This window comes from Oncorhynchus nerka, linkage group LG10 (assembly GCF_034236695.1).
Source record: "Oncorhynchus nerka isolate Pitt River linkage group LG10, Oner_Uvic_2.0, whole genome shotgun sequence".
Classification (NCBI taxonomy): domain Eukaryota; kingdom Metazoa; phylum Chordata; class Actinopteri; order Salmoniformes; family Salmonidae; genus Oncorhynchus; species Oncorhynchus nerka.
The window spans coordinates 57024633-57047137 of NC_088405.1; the positions used below are offsets into that span (position 1 = coordinate 57024633).

General features: G+C 41.1%; 1 protein-coding gene across 11 annotated transcripts in view; it reads right to left on the reverse strand.

The window, feature by feature from the left end:
• Positions 1-22505, reverse strand: part of LOC115135691 (protocadherin gamma-C5-like) — a 124565-nt gene that overhangs the window by 91015 nt on the left and 11045 nt on the right. For 3 of the 11 annotated variants that reach the window (XM_065023619.1, XM_065023617.1, XM_065023616.1), the window contains exon 1: positions 18922-21455. The exons of 2 other annotated variants lie outside the window; for them this stretch is intronic. In XM_065023619.1, the coding sequence (XP_064879691.1) occupies positions 18922-21327 (2406 nt within the window). In that variant the 5' untranslated portion in view covers positions 21328-21455. Of the gene's footprint in view, positions 1-5077; positions 7628-9283; positions 11781-14719; positions 17273-18921; positions 21456-22505 lie in introns of those variants that run through there. 6 more of the 11 variants (XM_029670653.2, XM_029670639.2, XM_029670618.2 and 3 more) reach the window with 4 other exon arrangements.

Below are 22505 nucleotides of genomic sequence, written 5' to 3' on the forward strand. Positions count from 1 at the left end.
CTGTTGTTCTGGGATTGATTTGCACATCTCTAGGAGACAGAACGCGTCTCCTTCCTGAGCGGTATGATGGCTGCATAGTCCCATGGTGTTTTTACTTGCGTACTATTGTTTGTAAAAATGAACGTTGTACCTTCAGGCTTTTGGAAGTTGCTCCCAAGGGTGAACCAGACTTGTAGAGGCTGATTTCCTTTTATTCTCCTATGATGTCAAGCAAAGAGGCACTGAGTTTGAAGGTAGGCCTTGAAATACAGCCACAGGGACACCTCCAATTGACTCAAATTATGTCAATTAGCCTATCAGAAGCAATGACAATGACATCATTTTCTGGAATTTCCCAATCTCTTTAAAGACACAGTCAACTTAGTGTATGTAAACTTCTGACCCACTGGAATTGTGATATGGTGAATTATACGTGAAATAATCTGTCTGTAAACACCTGTTAGAAATATTATTTGTGTTATGCGCAAAGTAGCCAAAACTATAGTTTGTAAACAAGAAATTTGTGGAGTGGTTGAAAAATGAGTTTTAATGACTCCAACCTAAGTGTATGTAAACCTCCGACTTCAACTGTAAGACTGTATGATGTTATCAAAAGGTGGACATTGAAAAGTCTTTATGTAGACTTTTTAAGGCATTTTTGTATGCAGGCTTCATTTCTCACATCAGACTGCCCCGCTTCTTTAAGAATGAGTATACTTTCACCCACAAGGGTCACTGGACTCGTCTGAAGATCACACACACAAATTAATGGAAGTATGGAGATAGTTTTGTGCCAACAAAAAAAAGGGGTTAAATATTTAGTTTTTTATGCATTACCAGAGTGTGCAAACCTGTCATCAAGGCAAAGGGTGGCAACTTTGAAGAATCTCAAATAAATCTCAAATATAAAATATGTTTTTATAACAGTTTTTTGCCTACTACATGATTCCATATGTGTTATTTCACAGTTGATGTCTTCACTATTGTTCTATAGTAAAAATAGTACAAATATAGAAAACCCCTTGAAAGAGTAGGTGTGTCCTAACTTGTGACTAGTACTGTATAACTCCGGACTTCGACATTGCTCGTCCTAATATTTCTTAATTACATTATTTTACTTTTTAGATTTGTGTGTATTGTTGTGTATTGTTTGATACTATTGCACTGTTGGAGTTAGGAACACAAGCATTTCGCTACAACTGCAATATCATCTGCTAAATATGTGTATGAGACCAATAACATTTGATTTGATTTGAAGAAGTATGAATTCTCTGACTTTTGTGGAGGCCACATTGTGGTATATTCTGTATGGTCACTGCAGACTGTGGATTGACTATAAATCGGCTTTAAGCCAGCAGGGTTTGGCACATAGAACTGAACCGACAGACTACAATGAATTTCTCAATAATTCTCTACCTTAGTTGAAGTCGCTGAATGAAGCTGTTCTTGTGCTTGCTAAGTGATCAAAATGTAAATGTCCAAATGTACGGTTGCAAGGCATGCTGGGTATTATTCTAATGAGCTCTGCCCCCCAAAAATATAAACTCTTTGACCAAACTAAATTTGGTCAGATGATTTCTTCATTAAATAATCTGATTCACATCAAGTTCCACCGAGTTAAGTAAATTCCACAAGAGACAATTATATTCTGCCATAAAACATTCATTGATTGTGTTGAAATATGAAGGGGAGAAAAAAAAACACATTTCTGTAGCTTTTTTCAGTAGGAAAATTAAAAAACTAAGGCATAACATCGAGGCAGAGAATTCTTTGTTTTCCATTTTCAGTTAATAAAACGTATTCCCGAAGTAAAGGTGTGGTAAATTACAGCGCTATTCAACCAAATAAACGTTCGTAACCAGTGAAAGCAAAATCTACTAGCCTATAAAATGTTAAGCAAGTGACTTCTCTACACTGAACATATGAGGTCTCCTTCCTGTAAATTACACAAATGGGGGGAGAGAAAGACTCTGTGTAGTTTGTAGAAAATCATGTTTAAAGGACACCCCCAAAAAGAAGTTGCCACCACTATTTGTACAGAATTTCCTGTCCTAGAGAGGAAATACACGATTAGGTTCCACCTCTTAAGAATGACGAAGGCTACTTATACATATTCATGAATTGGTTGTGGGAAGTTCCACGTGGAGTTGAGAAACATCAACAAATAGGGTAGCTAGCTAGCATGCTAACCTTATTTAGCTAGCTAGCAATACTATATATACAAAAGTATGTGGACACCCCTTCAAATGAATGGATTTGGCTATTTCAGCCACACCTTTGCTGACAGGTGTATAAAATCGAGCACACAGCCATGCAATCTTGACAGACAAACATTGTCAGTAGATTGGCCTCACTGAAGAGCGTAGTGACTTTCAACGTAAGATGCCACCTTTCCAACAACTCAGTTCCTAAAATGTCTGCCCTGCTAGAGTTGCTCTTGTCAACTATGAGTGCTGTTATTGTGAAGTGGAAAATTCTAGGAGCAACAACAGCTCAGCCGCGAAGTGGTAGGCCACACAAGCTCACAAAACGGGACCACTGAATGCTGAAGTACTAAAAATCGTCTGTCCTCAGTTGCAACACTCACGACCGAGTTCCAAACTGCCTCTGAAAGCAACTTCAGCACAATAACTGTTCGTCGGGAGCTTCATGAAATGGGTTTCCATGACCGAGCAGCTGTACACAAACCTAAGATCACCATGCATAATCAAATCAAATCAATTTATATAGCCCTTCTTACATCAGCTGATATCTCAAAGTGCTGTACAGAAACCCAGCCTAAAACCCCAAACAGCAAGCAATGCAGGTGTAGAAGCACGGTGGCTAGGGAAAACTCCCTAGAAAGGCCAAACCTAGGAAGAAACCTAGAGAGGAACCAGGCTATGAGGGGTGGCCAGTCCTCTTCTGGCTGTGCCGGGTGGAGATTATAACAGAACATGGCCAAGATGTTCAAATGTTCATAAATGACCAGCATGGTCAAATAATAATAATCACAGTAGTTGTTGAGGGTGCAGCAAGTCAGCACCTCAGGAGTAAATGTCAGTTGGATTTTCATAGCCGATCATTAAGAGTATCTCTACCACTCCTGCTGTCTGGGACAGGTAGCACGTCCGGTGAACAGTTCAGGGTTCCATAGCCGCAGGCAGAACAGTTGTAACTGGAGCAGCAGCACGGCCAGGTGGACTGAGGACAGCAAGTCTGGACTGGGGACAGCAATAATGCCAAGCGTCGTCTGGAGTGGTGTAATGTTTGCCACCGTTGGACTCCGGAGCAGTGGAAACGCCTTCTCTGGAGTGATGAATCACACTTCCCTATCTGGCAGTCCGACAGACAAATCTGGGTTTGGCGGATGCCAGGAGCGCTACCTGCCCCAATACATAGTGTCAACTGTAAAGTTTGGTGGAGTAGGAATGATGTTCTGGCGCTGTTTTTCATGGATCAGGCTAGGCCCCTTAGTTCTACTGATAGGAAATCTTAAGACTACAGCATACAATGACATTCTAGACAATTCTGTGCTTCCAACTTTGTGGCAACAGTTTGGGGAAGGGCCTTTCCTGTTTCAGCATGACAATATCTCCGAGAACAAAGCGAGGTCCATACAGAAATGATTTGTCGAGATCGGTGTGGAAGAACTTGACTGGCCTACACAGAGCCCTGACTACAACCCCGACCCCATGAATTGGAACGGCGACTGCGAGCCAGGCCGAATCTCCCAACATCAGTGCCCGACCTCACTAATGCTCTTGTGGCTGAATGGAAGCAAGTCCCTGCAGCAATGTTCCAACATCTAGTGTTAAGCCTTCCCAGAGGAGTGGAGGCTGTTATGGAAGCAAAGGGGGGACCAACTCCATATTAATGCTTTTGGAATGAGATGATCGACAAGCATGTGTCCACATACTTTTGGTCATGTAATATCTTGCTAACTTTATCTAGCTAGCTAATATTATCCGTTGTCTTTTTTTTTGACTACTCAATATTCAAAATATTATCCAGCTGGCTCTATTAATGGTTCTGGAGCTGGATTTGTCATATGGATTGATTTAGGGAAAACTAAACCACAGGCCAATATCTGAGTTCACCATCTATTGTTATCTCCAAGGTTTTGGCATCTTCCATAAAATCTGCCATAGTTAGAAAGAATAATAGGCGGCAGGTAGCCTAGCGATTATGAGTGTTGGGCAGGTAACCAATGGTTACTGATGGTTCGAATCCCTGAGCCGACTAGGTGAAAAATCTGTTGATGTGCCCTTGAGCAAGTCACTTAACCCTAATTGCTCCTGTAAGTTGCTACGATAGTTACACAGGTTCATAGAGTAGGCTATGCACATGGTTAGTTGTACAGCTTCATGAGATATATGCATATGGGTAGTTGTACAGCTTCATATATGCTCATGGTTAGTTATACAGCTTCATATATGCACATGGTTAGTTATACAGCTTCATATATGCACATGGTTAGTTATACAGCTTCATATATGCACATGGTTAGTTGTACAGCTTCACATATGCAAATGGTTAGTTGTACAGCTTCACATATGCACATGGTTAGTTGTACAGCTTCATATATGCACATGGTTAGTTATACAGCTTCATATATGCACATGGTTAGTTATACAGCTTCATATATGCACATGGTTAGTTATACAGCTTCATATATGCACATGGTTAGTTGTACAGCTTCACATATGCACATGGTTAGTTGTACAGCTTCACATATGCACATGGTTAGTTGTACAGATTCATATTTGTACATGGTTAGTTATACAGCTTCACATATGCACATGGTTAGTTGTACAGATTCATATTTGTACATGGTTAGTTATACAGCTTCATATATGCACATGGTTAGTTGTACAGCTTCACATATGCACATGGTTAGCTGTACAGCTTCACATATGCACATGGTTAGTTGTACAGCTTCACATATGCACATGGTTAGTTGTACAGATTCATATTTGTACATGGTTAGTTATACAGCTTCATATATGCACATGGTTAGTTGTACAGCTTCACATATGCACATGGTTAGTTATACAGCTTCAAATAGGCACAACCGAATTAAAAGCATTTCAGTTATTCACAACCTATGAAATCTCACCTCACACTCCCCCACGGTGTTGAACGTGGGAATGTTTTCTCCAAAAGGTTCATTTAGATTCTTCTTCAGTGTCTGGTCAACAGGCAGGGTGCTGTCATTGTAAGATCTGACAAACTTGAAGTCACTGGTGCGTGAGCCCGTTGTCAGGTATGCGTCATAATTGTAAGAACTGTGCAGAGTTCCAGCTCCATCCACCTCTGCATAGTTGGGAGGGAGATACGCGCTGGGAATGGCGACTGCTCCATCAAACAACATTCTAGGCTTTCTACTGCGGCAGAACCTCACGGCCAGAATGAGAATAATGAAAGTCAGGAAAAAGGTGGAGACAGAGACCAGACCAATGATCAAATAGGAAGTTAGTTTGGAACTATCCTCATAAGTCATGTCTTTCAGTTCTGGAACCTCAGCCAAGTTATCTGATATGAGTAAATATACATTACAGGTTGTAGAGAGAGAGGGCTGTCCGTTATCGTTCACTGATATAACAAGGTTCTGCTTCATACTGTCAGATTCAGAAATGTCCCGTTGTGCCCGGATCTCTCCACTGTGGAGAGCAATAGTGAAAAGTCCCGGATCAGTCGATTTCATGACGTGATATGAAAGCCACGCGTTTTGTCCAGAGTCAGCATCCACAGCTATCACCTTGGAAACCAGGGACCCCGCCAGAGCAACTTTGGGGACCATCTCAGTCATCAAGGAGTTCCCTGCTGGAGCAGGGTATAATATCTGGGGAGAGTTATCATTCTCATCTGTTATGAAGATATTCACTGTCATGTTACTGCTGAGTGGAGGAGAACCATTGTCTCTGGCTACAACGTGGACCATGAAGCTCCTAAACTGCTCATAATCAAATGTTCTCACTGCGTGGATCACCCCCGTGTCTCCGTTAATGGATAAAAATGAGGACACCGGAACACCACTGACACCACTAGGCAATAGAGAATAGACCACCGTGCCGTTCTGTCTCCAGTCTGGGTCTCTGGCAGTAACCGAACATATTGAGGAGCCAGGATTGTTATTTTCAGTCACATAGGCGCTGTAGGATTGTTCTTCAAACACAGGTGGATTGTCATTCACGTCTGACACAGATACATGAATCGTCGTTGAGGAGGATAAAGGTGGAGACCCCTCGTCAGTGGCGGTGATGGTTATGTTATAATCTGATATTATCTCACGGTCTAATTCACTAGTTGTTATCAGAGAATAATAGTTTTTGATTGAGGGGTTTAGTTTGAAAGGAACATTTTGTTGAATGGAGCAGCGGACCTGTCTATTTCCCTCTGAATCTTCATCTTGTACATTTATGATCCCCACCTCTGTTCCAGGTAACACATTCTCGGGGATGGGATTGTTAAAGGATTTGATCAATATCACCGGTGCGTTGTCATTTAAATCAGTGATTTCTATCATTACTTTTGCATTGCCAGCTAAGCCAGACCCATCTTTAGCCTGGACACGCACTTCGTATTCTGTATTTTCTTCATAATCTATGGGACCCTGCACTTTCATCTCGCCGGTCTTTTTATCGATGGAAAACAGTTTAGCTGCTTTATCGGAAATACGACTGAACTCATATGATACTTCTCCATTTGCTCCTTCGTCTTCATCACTAGCACTAACTGCAACTACAACAGTCCCTGTTGGAGAATTTTCAGGCAAACGGACTTTATACACTGTCTGGCTAAACACTGGTTTATTATCGTTAGCATCCAACACAGTGACGTGTATAACTACAGTACCAGATCTCTGCGGAGTCCCGCCATCAACAGCAGTAAGTAACAACGTCACCTCTTGTTGTTGTTCTCGATCCAGCTCTTTTTCTAACACTAACTCGCCATATTTTCCTCCGTCTGAGCTCGTTTGAACGTCCAAAATAAAATAGGCATTCCTCTCCAGTGAATAGCTTTGTATACCATTTAATCCTATGTCAGAGTCATGAGGTTCATCCAAGGGGTATCGTGCGCCTTTGTAAGCAGATTCCTGAATTTCTAGATCAATACGTGCATTGGGAAACCGTGGTGAATTGTCATTTATATCTTGTATTTGTACAGTTATGCGATGTAATTCAAGAGGTTTTTCCAGCACAAGCTCGTATTTTAAAGAACAAGTAACCTTCGGTCCACACAGCTCCTCCCTGTCTATTGTTTCAGCCACAATTAAATCTCCGGTATTCACATTAATGTCACAGTAACTTTGACGACTGCCATCCATATCCAAACGAGCTTTACGACCTGAAAGTCTCTTAGCATCCAGCCCCAGATCCTTAGCTAGATTTCCGATCACAGATCCGCGTTTCATCTCCTCTGGAATAGAATAGCTCAAGTCTCCATTGCTGATGCGCATCAGGCAATGACAAAAAGCCAGGCGGAACAATAAGGTAAAAACCGAAGATCCTGTGTACCCCATTCTGGATGATCAAAACCAATTGTCAACATTAGAGTTCAAAACTAGTCGAACTGATACGGTATTGTAAGTGTACAATATTAGGCTCTCAAAAGGAATAGCAAAACGATTGTTATCCGACTGCTCTTCGTTGAAAGTGATGCAATATAGCCTATTACTCTTTTGAATAATCCAATGGTGGGTGGAGAAAAGCATGCAATTCTATGTATGGTAAACAGCGACATCCTGAGTTTTTACAGAGTACAGCAGTCACAATACAAACAGTTTACGTCATTTATCATCTTGGTCAGTATCCCGCCCTATGAGTTGTATTTCGAACGTTTCATGCAGTTTAGCAAGAGAAGAGAGGAAAACCAAGAGCTGTGAGAAATCAACTCGTTATGTAATCATAAATGAGAAGATATGAAAAGTAAATTCAATATTTCCATACTTTTGCCACTGTCTGACTAATTGTGTATTAGCGAATAACAAAAATAAATAAATAGATAAGCCAAATCAACGGTCCACGTCAAATTAAACGATGACTAATCCGTATTATTAATCAAACCCAGCAATTATGTGTCCACTATACTCTAAGGCAGTGGTTACCAACCGGCTTGTCGATCTCCAAGGCATTTCCAGTCGATGCCAAACATTTATATAAAAAACCCAACCATATTCTTCTTTTTTTGTTGGTCTCGGGCTGTTGGTGGTAGGTGCAGCCAATTCATCTGCCCTGCGCTCCGGGTTGGCAAACTGTTGCCATTTCATGTGTCTGAAGGTACAAACTATGTCATTCCGGTGGGCCTGGAGAAGAAATCAAGTGCATTATGCCTCCGATGGCCAATAAGATTGCTAAAATGACCGAGTCTGCAGTAACATAGCAGGCATAAACGAAAGCTACGGCAAAATTGATACTGTGAGATTTCTAAACGTTTAAAACCATGACTAGAGAGAGACTGTCAACGAATACTGCAAAAAAACTGCTGTTTTTATGAGTGAGTTCATGTTGAAGTTTAAGTGTTGAGAGACGGACCCTTAGTCTGCTGCTCTCCCTCCGCTGAGACTGACCATCAGATGCAAGCACCATCAGCCCAGTAAAATAAAAAGTCAATTATTTAAATGTATGTTCACTCAGCTGTGCCTCACAAGTAATACAACAATGGATATATTACCGGTGTGATCATATAGCCTACTTCAAATTTTGAAATATAATTTAAAAAAATGTCCCGAACAACAATGCATTGGCAGGTAAATTCAAGCAAAGCCAGTATGCTGTGTTAATGTATTGGGTCTATATCTAATTGCACAAACCTCATTAGTACAGAACTGTTTTTAATTGGTTAATGTTACATAGGCTTACATTTTTTTAGTCATGTTAATAAAAAATCAGAGCGGTAGATCTCAGCATTTTGACTCACAACGTGATCTTGACTCAGAAAAGGCAGGTGATCACTGCTCTAACGTAAAATGATGGTTACGTCGCTGTCCACTGACCACGTGCTGAAATGTGGAAAAGTAGCCAATATACTTAAAGAAAATGTAGTAGGCAATGAGGGTACTACAGGAGGGAAAATGTAAACAAACTCCATGATTGGGGTAGCATCCCGAACTTTATACACACCAACAACGAAATTGACAGAATATCCCTTGTGAAAAGGCATAAAAAAGTGAATATTGATGTCTTTACATAACCCTTCATAATCAAGACGATAAAGAAGAATTTAAGGAAAAGACCACTAACACACAAGGAAAGATATTATGATATCATCCGAATCGTTCTCACACAAACAAAAGGGGTATCACCTCTTAGTTCTATCTTACCTCAATAGACTCCCCTGCAGTGTTGAGTGTGATGAAACTTCCTTCTAATAACTTCGTTGGGCTTCTCTTCAGTGTCTGATCAGCAGGCAGCGTGCTGTCATTGTAAGATCTGACAAACTTGAAGTCACTGGTGCGTGAGCCCGTTGTCAGGTATGCATCATAATTGTAAGAACTGCGCAGAGTTCCAGCTCCATCCACCTCTGCATAGTTGGGAGGGAGATACGCGCTGGGAATGGCGACTGCTCCATCAAACAACATTCTAGGCTTTCTACTGCGGCAGAACCTCACGGCCAGGATGAGAATAATGAAAGTCAGGAAAAAGGTGGAGACAGAGACCAGACTAATGATCAAATAGGAAGTAAGTTTGGAACTATCCTCATAAGCCATGTCTTTCAGTTCTGGAACTTCAGCCAAGTTATCTGATATGAGTAAATATACATCACAAGTTGTAGACAGAGAGGGCTGTCCGTTATCTTTCACTGATATAACAAGGTTTTGCTTCATAGTGTCAGATTCAGAAATGTCCCGCTGTGCCCTGATCTCTCCACTGTGGAGAGCAATAGTGAAAAGTCCCGGATCAGTCGATTTCACGATGTGATATGAAAGCCACGCGTTCTGTCCAGAGTCAGCGTCCACAGCTATCACCTTGGAAACCAGGGACCCCGCCAGAGCAGCTTTGGGGACCATCTCAGTCATCAAGGAGTTCCCATCTGGAACAGGGTATAATATCTGGGGAGAGTTATCATTCTCATCTGTTATCAAGATACTCACTGTCACGTTACTGCTGAGTGGAGGAGAACCATTGTCTCTGGCTACAACGTGGACCTTGAAGCTCCTAAACTGCTCATAATCAAATGCTTTTACAGGATGGATCACCCCCGTGTCTCCATTAATGGATAAAAATGAGGACACCGGAACACCGTTGACATCACTGGGCAATAGAGAATAGACCACTGTGCCGTTCTGTCTCCAGTCTGGGTCTCTGGCAGTAACAGAACACATAGAGGAGCCAGGCTTGTTATTTTCAGTCACATAGGCGTTGTAGTATTGTTCTTCAAACACAGGTGGATTGTCATTCACGTCTGACACAGATAAATGAATAGTCTTTGAGGAGGATAAAGGCGGAGTCCCCTCGTCGGTGGCAGTGATAGTTATGTTATATTCTGATATTATCTCACGGTCGAGTTCACTCGTTGTTACCAGAGAATAATAGTTTTTGATTGAGGGATTTAATTTGAATGGAACATTTTGTTGAATGGAGCATCGGACCTGTCTATTCCCCCCAGAGTCTTTATCCTGTACGTTAATGATGCCCACCTCTGTTCCAGGTAACACATTCTCGGGAATTGGATTGGTCAGGGTTTTTATTAATATCACTGGTGCGTTATCGTTTACGTCAGTAATATCTATCAGTACTTTTGTGTATGACACCAAACCTGCACCATCTTTGGCGAGGACACGCAACTCATAAATGGGCTGCTCCTCATAATCTATCGGTCCAGACAGATTTATAACACCAGTTTTACTATCGAGTTTAAACAAATTCATCAACTCATCAGAAATTCGACCTAGATCATATGTTACCTCGCCATTTTGTCCCTCGTCTACATCATTTGCGCGGACTGTAGCTACTTCGGTACCCAACGGAGAATTTTCTAGTAGACTGACCTTATAAACGTCCTGGCTAAATACTGGAATATTGTCGTTAGCATCCAACACAGTGACGTGTATAACTACAGTACCAGATCTCTGTGGAGTCCCACCATCAACAGCAGTAAGTAACAACGTCACCTCCTGCTCTTGTTCTCGGTCCAGCTCTTTCTCTAATACTAACTCACCGTATTTTCCCCCATCTCGATTAGTATGAACATTCAAGACAAAATGGTCATTCCTTTGTAAAGAGTAGCTTTGAACTGCATTCTGACCTATATCTGCATCGTGGGCCTCATTAATGGGGAAACGTTCACCTCTATCAGCTGATTCCGTTATTTCCAATTTGATAACACCATCTGCAAACTGCGGTGAATTATCGTTCACATCCTGAATCTGAAGAGATATGCGATGCAATTCTAAAGGACTTTCAAGAACCATTTCATATTTGAGCCCACATGAAATCCTCGGACCGCAAAGCTGCTCCCTATCAATTCTTTCAGCGACAACAAGATCTCCCGAATTCAGGTTAATGTCACAGAAGTGTTTAGTTCCATCCTCTTCTAAACGAGCTTTTCGAGCCGACAGTCTCTTAGCATCCAACCCAAGATCCTTGGCTATATTTCCGACCACAGATCCGCGTTTCATCTCCTCTGGAATAGAATAGGTCATATCGCCATTGCTGATGCGTATCAGAAATAGAACAAAAGCCAGATGGAGGACAAAAGCTGAAACTGTAAATCCAATGTAGCCCATTTTCGATGTACAAACGAAAATATTCCAATTACAAGGTGAAAAAGAGATTTATGCAATGTAGGCTACTACAAATATTGGCTAGGATAAATTACCCAACTGAAGAAATTACGGCATTTGACCGACTGCTCCTCAGTGATAATGGTAGGTTGTATCCGCCCTCTGAGTAATAAATTAGCGGGTTGAGAAGTGTAGGCTGCCTAACTTTTCTTAGCTGGTGAACAGCGACATCCTGAGTCGTTAAAAAAACAGCACACAATAGTTTTCTATCTTGTTATTATATATTCCTACAAAGATGATGTAGCCAATGACCAGTTAAATAGTAAATAGTTATACAGAAATACGTTTAAAGTAATGCTTGTGTGATGTATGAACTCCTTTTCATGAATCAGAACAGTCAATAAGGTCAAAAACATTGAGTTAACTCTAGTCGCAACTTTCTCCTTTAAGCCAATTTAATGCACGGATTACACTAGCTATCAACGTGTCCTCACTCAACAAACCAACATGTGGTGTTGTTCCCGTCTTCATTTGAGTTTGGCAGGATTTGAACTGATGTTAAGGTGAATGAAAAAAGTTTAGTCGCTGTCCACGTGCCTGGTGCTGAATTCAAGCGTTGCTGAATTATCAATGGGGATGTTTCAGAACGCGACAACGCAATAGGCTTAAATCTCAATCTACTCCAATATATTTATTGTGATATTAGAAATTAGAAAAATGAATAATAACGTATCTATATGTCTATGTCAAGTTCTTATTTTATAAGGGATTCCATTTAAAAACTCAACATTGTCCTCCATTCAGTGACTCTAAAACAGGGTAAGAAAAAACGCTTAGCCTACTGCATGTCAGATTTACTATGGGCGAATACAACAACCAGACTTCCATAAAGAGGAATAACAGTTGCAGTGCCTGTTAAACATATGAATCAGGATGCCATAGACAAACTGTTTAAGCTTCTACCTAAATGATACTACTATCGAAAAAGACATTCTGAACCTACATGGTGATGTAAAAAGACACATTTGTATTTAACCAGGATGTCCCACTCAGTAAAAAGTGCAACCACTTTCCAATGAGTAATGCATCGAGTGGTCTTACCTCAAGGTACCAAAAATGAGAATTTTCAGGCAAAATTACCTTGTAAACATCCTGGCTAAATACTGGGATATTATCGTTAGCATCCAACACATTAACGTGTATAACTACAGTACCAGATCTCTGTGGAGCCCCACCGTTAACCGCAGTAAGTAATAATGTCACCTCATGTTGTTGTTCTCGATCTAATTCTTTATCTAATAACAAATCACCGTATTTTCCTCTGTCTCGATTAGTTTGAACATTCAACAAAAATAACCATTCCTTTGTAAATAAATGCTTTGAACTGCATTCTGACCTATATCTGAATCGTGGGCTTCATTAATGGGAAAGTGAGCACCTTTGACCGACGACTCCATCATTTCCAGTTTAATAACATCATCTGCAAACTGGGGTTAATTGTCCATCACATCTTGAATCTGAAAAGATCTGCGATACAATTCTAAAGGATCTCCAGAACAGTTTCATGTGAATAAAATCCTCCCACTGCAAAGCTGCTACCTGTCTATTAATTCAGTGACAATAAGCTCTCTCGAATTCAAAGTTGCATCCTCCTCCAAAGGATATTTTAGAGCCGAAAGTCTCTTAACATCCAACCTCAGATCCTTGGCTATATTTCCGATTACAGATCCGCGTTTCACCTGCTCTGGTATAGAATAGCTCACGTCTCCTTTGCTGATGTGTATGAAGAAAAGGCAAAAGGACAGACGAAAAGCAAATGCAAAAAACGTAAAGCCTTTGTAGCCCATCTTTAATGTCTAATAGCAATTAAGGCCAATTGTCCACAATCAATAGCCAAACGGAAGAAAGATTACAATGTCTAACCGCTGTTCAGTGAGAAATGGTAATGCGACGCGCTGTATGGAGCCTACACCCCCGTAGTAGGTGGAAGTATATAGTTAACTGTACTTAGCATGTGGAAAGCGACATCATGAGTCTATCAGAAAAACAGCATGCTCGTAGGCTAATATTGTTTTCCATGTGTACTTCTTAGAATGTATCATATTCTCCAAACGCAGACGACTTTACTAAAACATGAAAGATATAGGCTTCAAATCAGTGGTAACCTCATCGTGACATGATAATGAGAAGACATGGATGAGGTACGCTATTAGGAGAAACGTACACAATATGCCTAAATAGTCACACAATAAGCCATTAGTAGACTAGTTGCAACATGTATTTTTCCTGGATAATAAAAAATTTCAACCATCATGAAAACTGTCGATTTCACTATGGATGTTTCGTTAGTCATCAAAATAACGCTAATTCTTTCGCATTCTATCTTTGAGTTTTCGACAGTTAGACTTCAGTAAACTAAAACAGTCACCTCGGTGTCCACTGGTCTGGTCCTGAAATGTAGGCGACCTCAAGAAAAACGGTAGGCAATGGGGATTTTTAATACACATCGTAACAATTTATATTCACGTTTCAAAAGACATTAAAAACACTTCCAAGGTCAATTAAAAAGAATGTATTATAAAATGCCTGATTCCTTTTCAAAAGTAGTCTAAACCATGTTTTCCTATCTCCATCAAGCTTTGTTGTCAACTCCATTAGAACATCTGTGAAGAAAACACCACAGGCATGCTCAACTAAAAGCAACCGAAACTGCATTGCTTGTTATATTTATAGGAAACCACAGGCCAAACAAACAAGGAGCAAACTGCTTCCGTCAAATCAAACCCTTAGTGAATTACTCCTCGCAGAGAAGAGAAGAAACAACTCAACCAATAAATCAAAACAATGAGTGGATCAATTCCACATTGTACCCTACTAAGATGTTATCATCTAAAACGAGTATAGACCTATTGTTTCTATAGGATGGCATAAGCCATTAAGGCCCAGAATGTATTTTCATCATGCATAACCCATTCTCCCATAACGAAACAGCTCACATACAAACGGTGGTATCTCAGATGAGTGAAGGCTTACCTCATTCGCCGCTCCTGCAGTGTTGAGCGTGGTGATACTCCCTTCTAATAATGTATCTGGACATCTTGTTAGTGTCTGATCAGCAGGCAGCGTGCTGTCATTGTAAGATCTGACAAACTTGAAGTCACTGGTGCGTGAGCCCGTTGTCAGGTATGCATCATAGTTATAAGAACTACGGAGAGTTCCAGCTCCATCCACCTCTGCATAGTTGGGAGGGAGATACGCGCTGGGAATGGCGACTGCTCCATCAAACAACATTCTAGGCTTTCTACTGCGGCAGAACCTCACGGCCAGAATGAGAATAATGAAAGTCAGGAAAAAGGTGGAAACAGAGACCAGACCAATGATCAAATAGGAAGTTAGTTTGGAACTATCCTCATAAGCCATGTCTTTCAGTTCTGGAACTTCAGCCAAGTTATCTGATATGAGTAAATACACATCACAGGTTGTAGAGAGAGAGGGCTGTCCGTTATCTTTCACTAATATAACAAGGTTCTGCTCCATACTGTCAGATTCAGCAATGTCCCGCTGGGCCCTGATCTCTCCGCTGTGGAGACCAATAGTGAAAAGTCCCGGATCAGTCGATTTCACGAAGAGATATGAAAGCCACGCGTTTTGTCCAGAGTCGGCATCCACAGCTATCACCTTGGAAACCAGGGACCCCGCCAGAGCAGCTTTGGGGACCATCTCAGTCATCAAGGAGTTCCCTGCTGGAGCAGGGTATAATATCTGGGGAGAGTTATCATTCTCATCTGTTATGAAGACACTCACAGTCACGTTGCTGCTGAGTGGAGGAGAACCATTGTCTCTGGCTACAACGTGGACTTTGAAGCTCCTAAACTGTTCACAATCAAATGTTCTCACAGCATGGATCACCCCCGTGTCTCCGTTAATGGATAAAAATGAGGACACCGGAACACCATTGACACCACTAGGCAATAGAGAATAGACCACAGTGCCGTTCTGTCGCCAGTCTGGGTCTCTGGCAGTAACCGAACATATTGAGGAGCCAGGCTTGTTATTTTCAATCACATAGGCGCTGTATGATTGTTCTTCAAACACAGGTGGATTGTCATTCACGTCGGACACAGATAAATGAATAGTCATTGAGGAGGATAAAGGTGGAGTCCCCTCGTCAGTGGCAGTAATAGTTATGTTATAATCTGATATTATCTCACGGTCTAGTTCACCTGTTGTTATCAGAGAATAATAGTTTTTGATTGAGGGGTTTAATTTGAAAGGAACATTTTGTTGAATGGAGCAGCGGACCTGTCTATTTCCCTGTGAATCTTCATCTTGTACATTTATGATCCCCACCTCTGTTCCAGGTAACACATTCTCGGGGATGGGATTGTTAAAGGATTTGATCAATATCACCGGTGCGTTGTCATTTAAATCAGTGATTTCTATCATTACTTTTGCATTGCCAGCTAAGCCAGACCCATCTTTAGCCTGGACACGCACTTCGTATTCTGTATTTTCTTCATAATCTATGGGACCCTGCACTTTCATCTCGCCGGTCTTTTTATCGATGGAAAACAGTTTAGCTGCTTTATCGGAAATACGACTGAACTCATATAATACTTCTCCATTTGCTCCTTCGTCTTCATCACTAGCACTAACTGCAACTACAACAGTCCCTGTTGGAGAATTTTCAGGCAAACGGACTTTATACACTGTCTGGCTAAACACTGGTTTATTATCGTTAGCATCCAACACAGTGACGTGTATAACTACAGTACCAGACCTCTGCGGAGTCCCACCATCAACAGCAGTAAGTAACAACGTCACCTCTTGTTGTTGTTCTCGATCCAGCTCTTTTTCTAACACTAACTCGCCATATTTTCCTCCGTCTGAGCTCGTTTGAACGTCCAAAATAAAATAGGCATTCCTCTCCAGTGAATAGCTTTGTATACCATTTAATCCTATGTCAGAGTCATGAGGTTCATCCAAGGGGTATCGTGCGCCTTTGTCAGCAGATTCCCGAATTTCTAGATCAATACGTGCATTGGGAAACCGTGGTGAATTGTCATTTATATCGTGTATTTGTACAGTTATGCGATGTAATTCAAGAGGTTTTTCCAGCACAAGCTCGTATTTTAAAGAACAAGTAACCTTCGGTCCACACAGCTCCTCCCTGTCTATTGTTTCAGCCACAATTAAATCTCCGGTATTCACATTAATGTCACAGTAACGTTGACGACTGCCATCCATATCCAAACGAGCTTTACGACCTGAAAGTCTCTTAGCATCCAGCCCCAGATCCTTAGCTAGATTTCCGATCACAGATCCGCGCTTCATCTCCTCTGGAATAGAATAGCTCAAGTCTCCATTGCTGATGCGCATCAGGCAATGACAAAAAGCCAGGCGGAACAATAAGGTAAAAACCGAAGATCCTGTGTACCCCATTCTGGATGATCAAAACCAATTGTCAACATTAGAGTTCAAAACTAGTCGAACTGATACGGTATTGTAAGTGTACAATATTAGGCTCTCAAAAGGAATAGCAAAACGATTGTTATCCGACTGCTCTTCGTTGAAAGTGATGCAATATAGCCTATTACTCTTTTGAATAATCCAATGGTGGGTGGAGAAAAGCATGCAATTCTATGTATGGTAAACAGCGACATCCTGAGTTTTTACAGAGTACAGCAGTCACAATACAAACAGTTTACGTCATTTATCATCTTGGTCAGTATCCCGCCCTATGAGTTGTATTTCGAACGTTTCATGCAGTTTAGCAAGAGAAGAGAGGAAAACCAAGAGCTGTGAGAAATCAACTCGTTATGTAATCATAAATGAGAAGATATGAAAAGTAAATTCAATATTTCCATACTTTTGCCACTGTCTGACTAATTATGTATTAGCGAATAACAAAAATAAATAAATAGATAAGCCAAATCAACGGTCCACATCAAATTAAACGATGACTAATCCGTATTATTAATCAAACCCAGCAATTATGTGTCCACTATACTCTAAGGCAGTGGTTACCAACCGGCTTGTCGATCTCCAAGTCATTTCTAGTCGATGCCAAACATTTCTATAAAAAACCCAACCATATTCCTCTTTTTTTTGTTGGTCTCGGGCTGTTGGTGGTAGGTGCAGCCAATTCATCTGCCCTGCGCTCCGGGTTGGTAAACTGTTGCCATTTCATGTGTCTGAATGTACAAACTATGTCATTCCGGTGGGCCTGGAGAGGAAATCAAGTGCATTATGCCGCCGATGGCCAATAAGATTGCTAAAATGACCGAGTCTGCAGTAACATAGCAGGCATAAACGAAAGCTACGGCAAAATTGATACTGTGAGATTTCTAAACGTTTAAAACCATGACTAGAGAGAGACTGTCAACGAATACTGCAAAAAAACTGCTGTTTTTATGAGTGAGTTCATGTTGAAGTTTAAGTGTTGAGAGACGGACCCTTAGTCTGCTGCTCTCCCTCCGCTGAGACTGACCATCAGATGCAAGCACCATCAGCCCAGTAAAATAAAAAGTCAATTATTTAAATGTATGTTCACTCAGCTGTGCCTCACAAGTAATACAACAATGGATATATTACCGGTGTGATCATATAGCCTACTTCAAATTTTGAAATATCATTTTAAAAAATGTCCCGAACAACAATGCATTGGCAGGTCAATTCAAGCAAAGCCAGTATGCTGTTTTAATGTATTGGGTCTATATCTAACTGCACAAACCTCATTAGTACAAAACTGTTTTTAATTGGTTAATGTTACATAGGCTTACATTTTTTTAGTCATGTTAATAAAAAATCAGAGCGGTAGATCTCAGCATTTTGACTCACAACGTGATCTTGACTCAGAAAAGGCAGGTGACCACTGCTCTAACGTAAAATTATGTTTACGTCGCTGTCCACTGACCACGTGCTGAAATGTGGAAACGTAGCCAATATACTTTTTAAGAAATGTAGTAGGCAATGAGGATACTACAGAAAGGAAAATGTAAACAAACTCCATGGTTGGGGTAGCATTCCGAACTTTATACACACCAACAACGAAATTGAAAGAATATCCCTTGTGAAAAGGCATTAAAAAGTGAATATTGATGTCTTTACATAACCCTTCATAATCAAGAGGATAAAGAAGAATTTAAGGAAAAGACCACTAACACACTAGGAAAGATATTCTGATATCATCCGCACACAAACGAAAGTGGTATCTACTTCTAGTTCGGTCTTACCTCAAGAGACTCCCCTGCAGTGTTGAGTGTGATGAAACTTCCTTCTAATAACTTCGTTGGGCTTCTCTTCAGTGTCTGATCAGCAGGCAGCGTGCTGTCATTGTAAGATCTGGTAAACTTGAAGTCACTGGTGCGTGAGCCCGTTGTCAGGTATGCATCATAATTGTAAGAACTGCGCAGAGTTCCAGCTCCATCCACCTCTGCATAGTTGGGAGGGAAATACGCGCTGGGAATGGCGACTGCTCCATCAAACAACATTCTGGGCTTTCTACTGCGGCAGAACCTCACGGCCAGGATGAGAATAATGAACGTCAGAAAAAAGGTGGAGACAGAGACCAGTGCAATGATCAAATAGGAAGTAAGTTTGGAACTATCCTCATAAGCCATGTCTTTCAGTTCTGGAACTTCAGCCAAGTTATCTGATATGAGTAAATATACATCACAAGTGGTAGACAGAGAGGGCTGTCCGTTATCTTTCACTGATATAACAAGGTTTTGCTTCATAGTGTCAGATTCAGAAATGTCCCGCTGTGCCCTGATCTCTCCACTGTGGAGAGCAATAGTGAAAAGTCCCGGATCAGTCGATATCACGATGTGATATGAAAGCCACGCGTTCTGTCCAGAGTCAGCGTCCACAGCTATCACCTTGGAAACCAGGGACCCCGCCAGAGCAGCTTTGGGGACCATCTCAGTCATCAAGGAGTTCCCTGCTGGAGCAGGGTATAATATCTGGGGAGAGTTATCATTCTCATCTGTTATGAAGATACTCACTGTCACGTTACTGCTGAGTGGAGGAGAACCATTGTCTCTGGCTACAACGTGGACCTTGAAGCTCCTAAACTGCTCATAATCAAATGATTTTACAGTATGGATCACCCCCGTGTCTCCGTTGATGGATATAAATGAGGACACCGGAACACCGTTGACATCACTGGGCAATAGAGAATAGACCACTGTGCCGTTCTGTCTCCAGTCTGGGTCTCTGGCAGTAACAGAACACATAGAGGAGCCAGGCTTGTTATTTTCAGTCACATAGGCGTTGTAGTATTGTTCTTCAAACACAGGTGGATTGTCATTCACGTCTGACACAGATAAATGAATAGTCTTTGAGGAGGATAAAGGCGGAGTCCCCTCGTCGGTGGCAGTGATAGTTATGTTATAATATGATGTTATCTCACGGTCGAGTTCACTCGTTGTTACCAGGGAATAATAGTTTTTGATTGAGGGATTTAATTTGAATGGAACATTTTGTTGAATGGAGCATCGGACCTGTCTATTCCCCCCGGAGTCTTTATCCTGTACGTTAATGATGCCCACCTCTCTGCCAGGTAACACATTCTCGGGAATTGGATTGGTCAGGGTTTTTATTAATATCACTGGTGCGTTATCGTTTACGTCAGTAATATCTATCAGTACTTTTGTGTATGACACCAAACCTGCACCATCTTTGGCGAGGACGCGCAACTCATAAATGGGCTGCTCCTCATAATCTATCGGTCCAGACAGATTTATAACCCCAGTTTTACTATCGAGTTTAAACAAATTCTTCAACTCATCAGATATTCGACCTAGATCATATGTTACCTCGCCATTTGCTCCCTCGTCTACATCAGTTGCGCGGACTGTAGCTACTACCGTACCCAACGGATAATTTTCTGGTAGACTGACCTTATAAACGTCCTGGCTAAATACTGGAATATTGTCGTTAGCATCCAACACAGTGACGTGTATAACTACAGTACCAGATCTCTGTGGAGTCCCACCGTCAACCGCAGTCAGTAACAACGTCACCTCCTGCTTTTGTTCTCGGTCCAGCTCTTTCTCTAACACTAACTCACCGTATTTTCCCCCATCTCGATTAGTATGAACATTCAAGACAAAATGGTCATTCCTTTGTAAAGAGTAGCTTTGAACTGCATTCTGACCTATATCTGCATCGTGGGCCTCATTAATGGGGAAACGTTCACCTTTATGAGCTGATTCCCTTATTTCCAATTTAATAACATCATCTGCAAACTGTGGTGAATTATCGTTAACATCCTGAATCTGAAGAGATATGCGATGCAATTCTAAAGGACTTTCAAGAACCATTTCATATTTGAGCCCACATGAAATCCTCGGACCGCAAAGCTGTTCCCTATCAATTCTTTCAGCGACAACAAGATCTCCCGAATTCAGGTCAATGTCACAGAAGTGTTTAGTTCCATCCCCTTCTAAACGAGCTTTTCGAGCCGACAGTCTCTTAATATCCAACCCAAGATCCTTGGCTATATTTCCGACCACAGATCCGCGTTTCATCTCCTCTGGAATAGAATAGGTCATGTCGCCATTGCTGATGCGTATCAGGGATAGAACAAAAGCCAGATGGAGGACAAAAGCTGAAACTGTAAATCCAATGTAGCCCATTTTCGATGTACAAACGAAAATATTCCAATTACAAGGTGAAAAAGAGAATTACGCAATGTAGGCTACTACAAATATTGGCTAAGATAAATTACCCAACTGAAGAAATTGTTCCTTTGGCCGACTGCTGCTCAGTGATAATGGCGCGATAGACTGTACCCGCCCTTTGAGTAATCTATTAGCGGGTTGAGAAGTGTAGGCTGCCTAACTTTTCTTAGCTGGTGAACAGCGACATCCTGAGTCATTAAAAAAACAGCACACAATAGTTTTCTATCTTGTTATTATATATTCCTACAAATATGATGTAGCCAATGACCAGTTAAATAATAAATAGTTACGAAGAATATGTTTAAAGTAATGCTTGTGTGATGTATGAACTCCTGTTCATGAATCAGAACAGTCAATAAGGTCAAAAACATTGAGTTAACACTAGTCGCAACTTTCTCCTTTAAGCCAATTTAATGCACTGATTCCACTAGCTATCAACGTGTCCTCACTCAACAAACCAACATGTGTTATTGATCCCGTCTTCATTTGAGTTTGGCAGGATTTCAACTGATGTTAAAGTGAAGGAAAAAAGTTTAGTCGCTGTCCACGTGCCTGGTGCTGAAACGTAGGTGATGTTAAGAGTTGCTGAATTATCAATGGGGATGTTTCAGAACGCGACAACGCAATAGGCTTACATCTCAATCTACTCCAATATATTTATTGTGAAATTAGAAAAATGAATAATAACGTATCTATATGTCCATGTCAAGTTCTTATTTTTAAACGGATTCCATTTAAAAACTCAACATTGTCCTCCATTCAGTGACTCTAAAACAGGGTAAGAAAATACGCTTAACCTACTGCATGTCAGAATTACTTTGGGCGAATACAACAACCAGACTTCCATAAAGACGAATAACAATTGCAATGCCCGTTAAACATATGAATCAGGATGCCATAGACAAACTGTTTAAGCTTCTACCTAAATGATACTACTATCGAAAAAGACATTCTGAACCTACATGGTGATGTAAAAAGACACATTTGTATTTAACCAGGATGTCCCACTCAGTAAAAAGTGCAACCACTTTCCAATGAGTAATACATCGAGTGGTCTTACCTCAAGGTACCAAAACTGAGAATTGTCAGACAAAATGACCTTGTAAACATCCTGGCTAAATACTGGGATATTA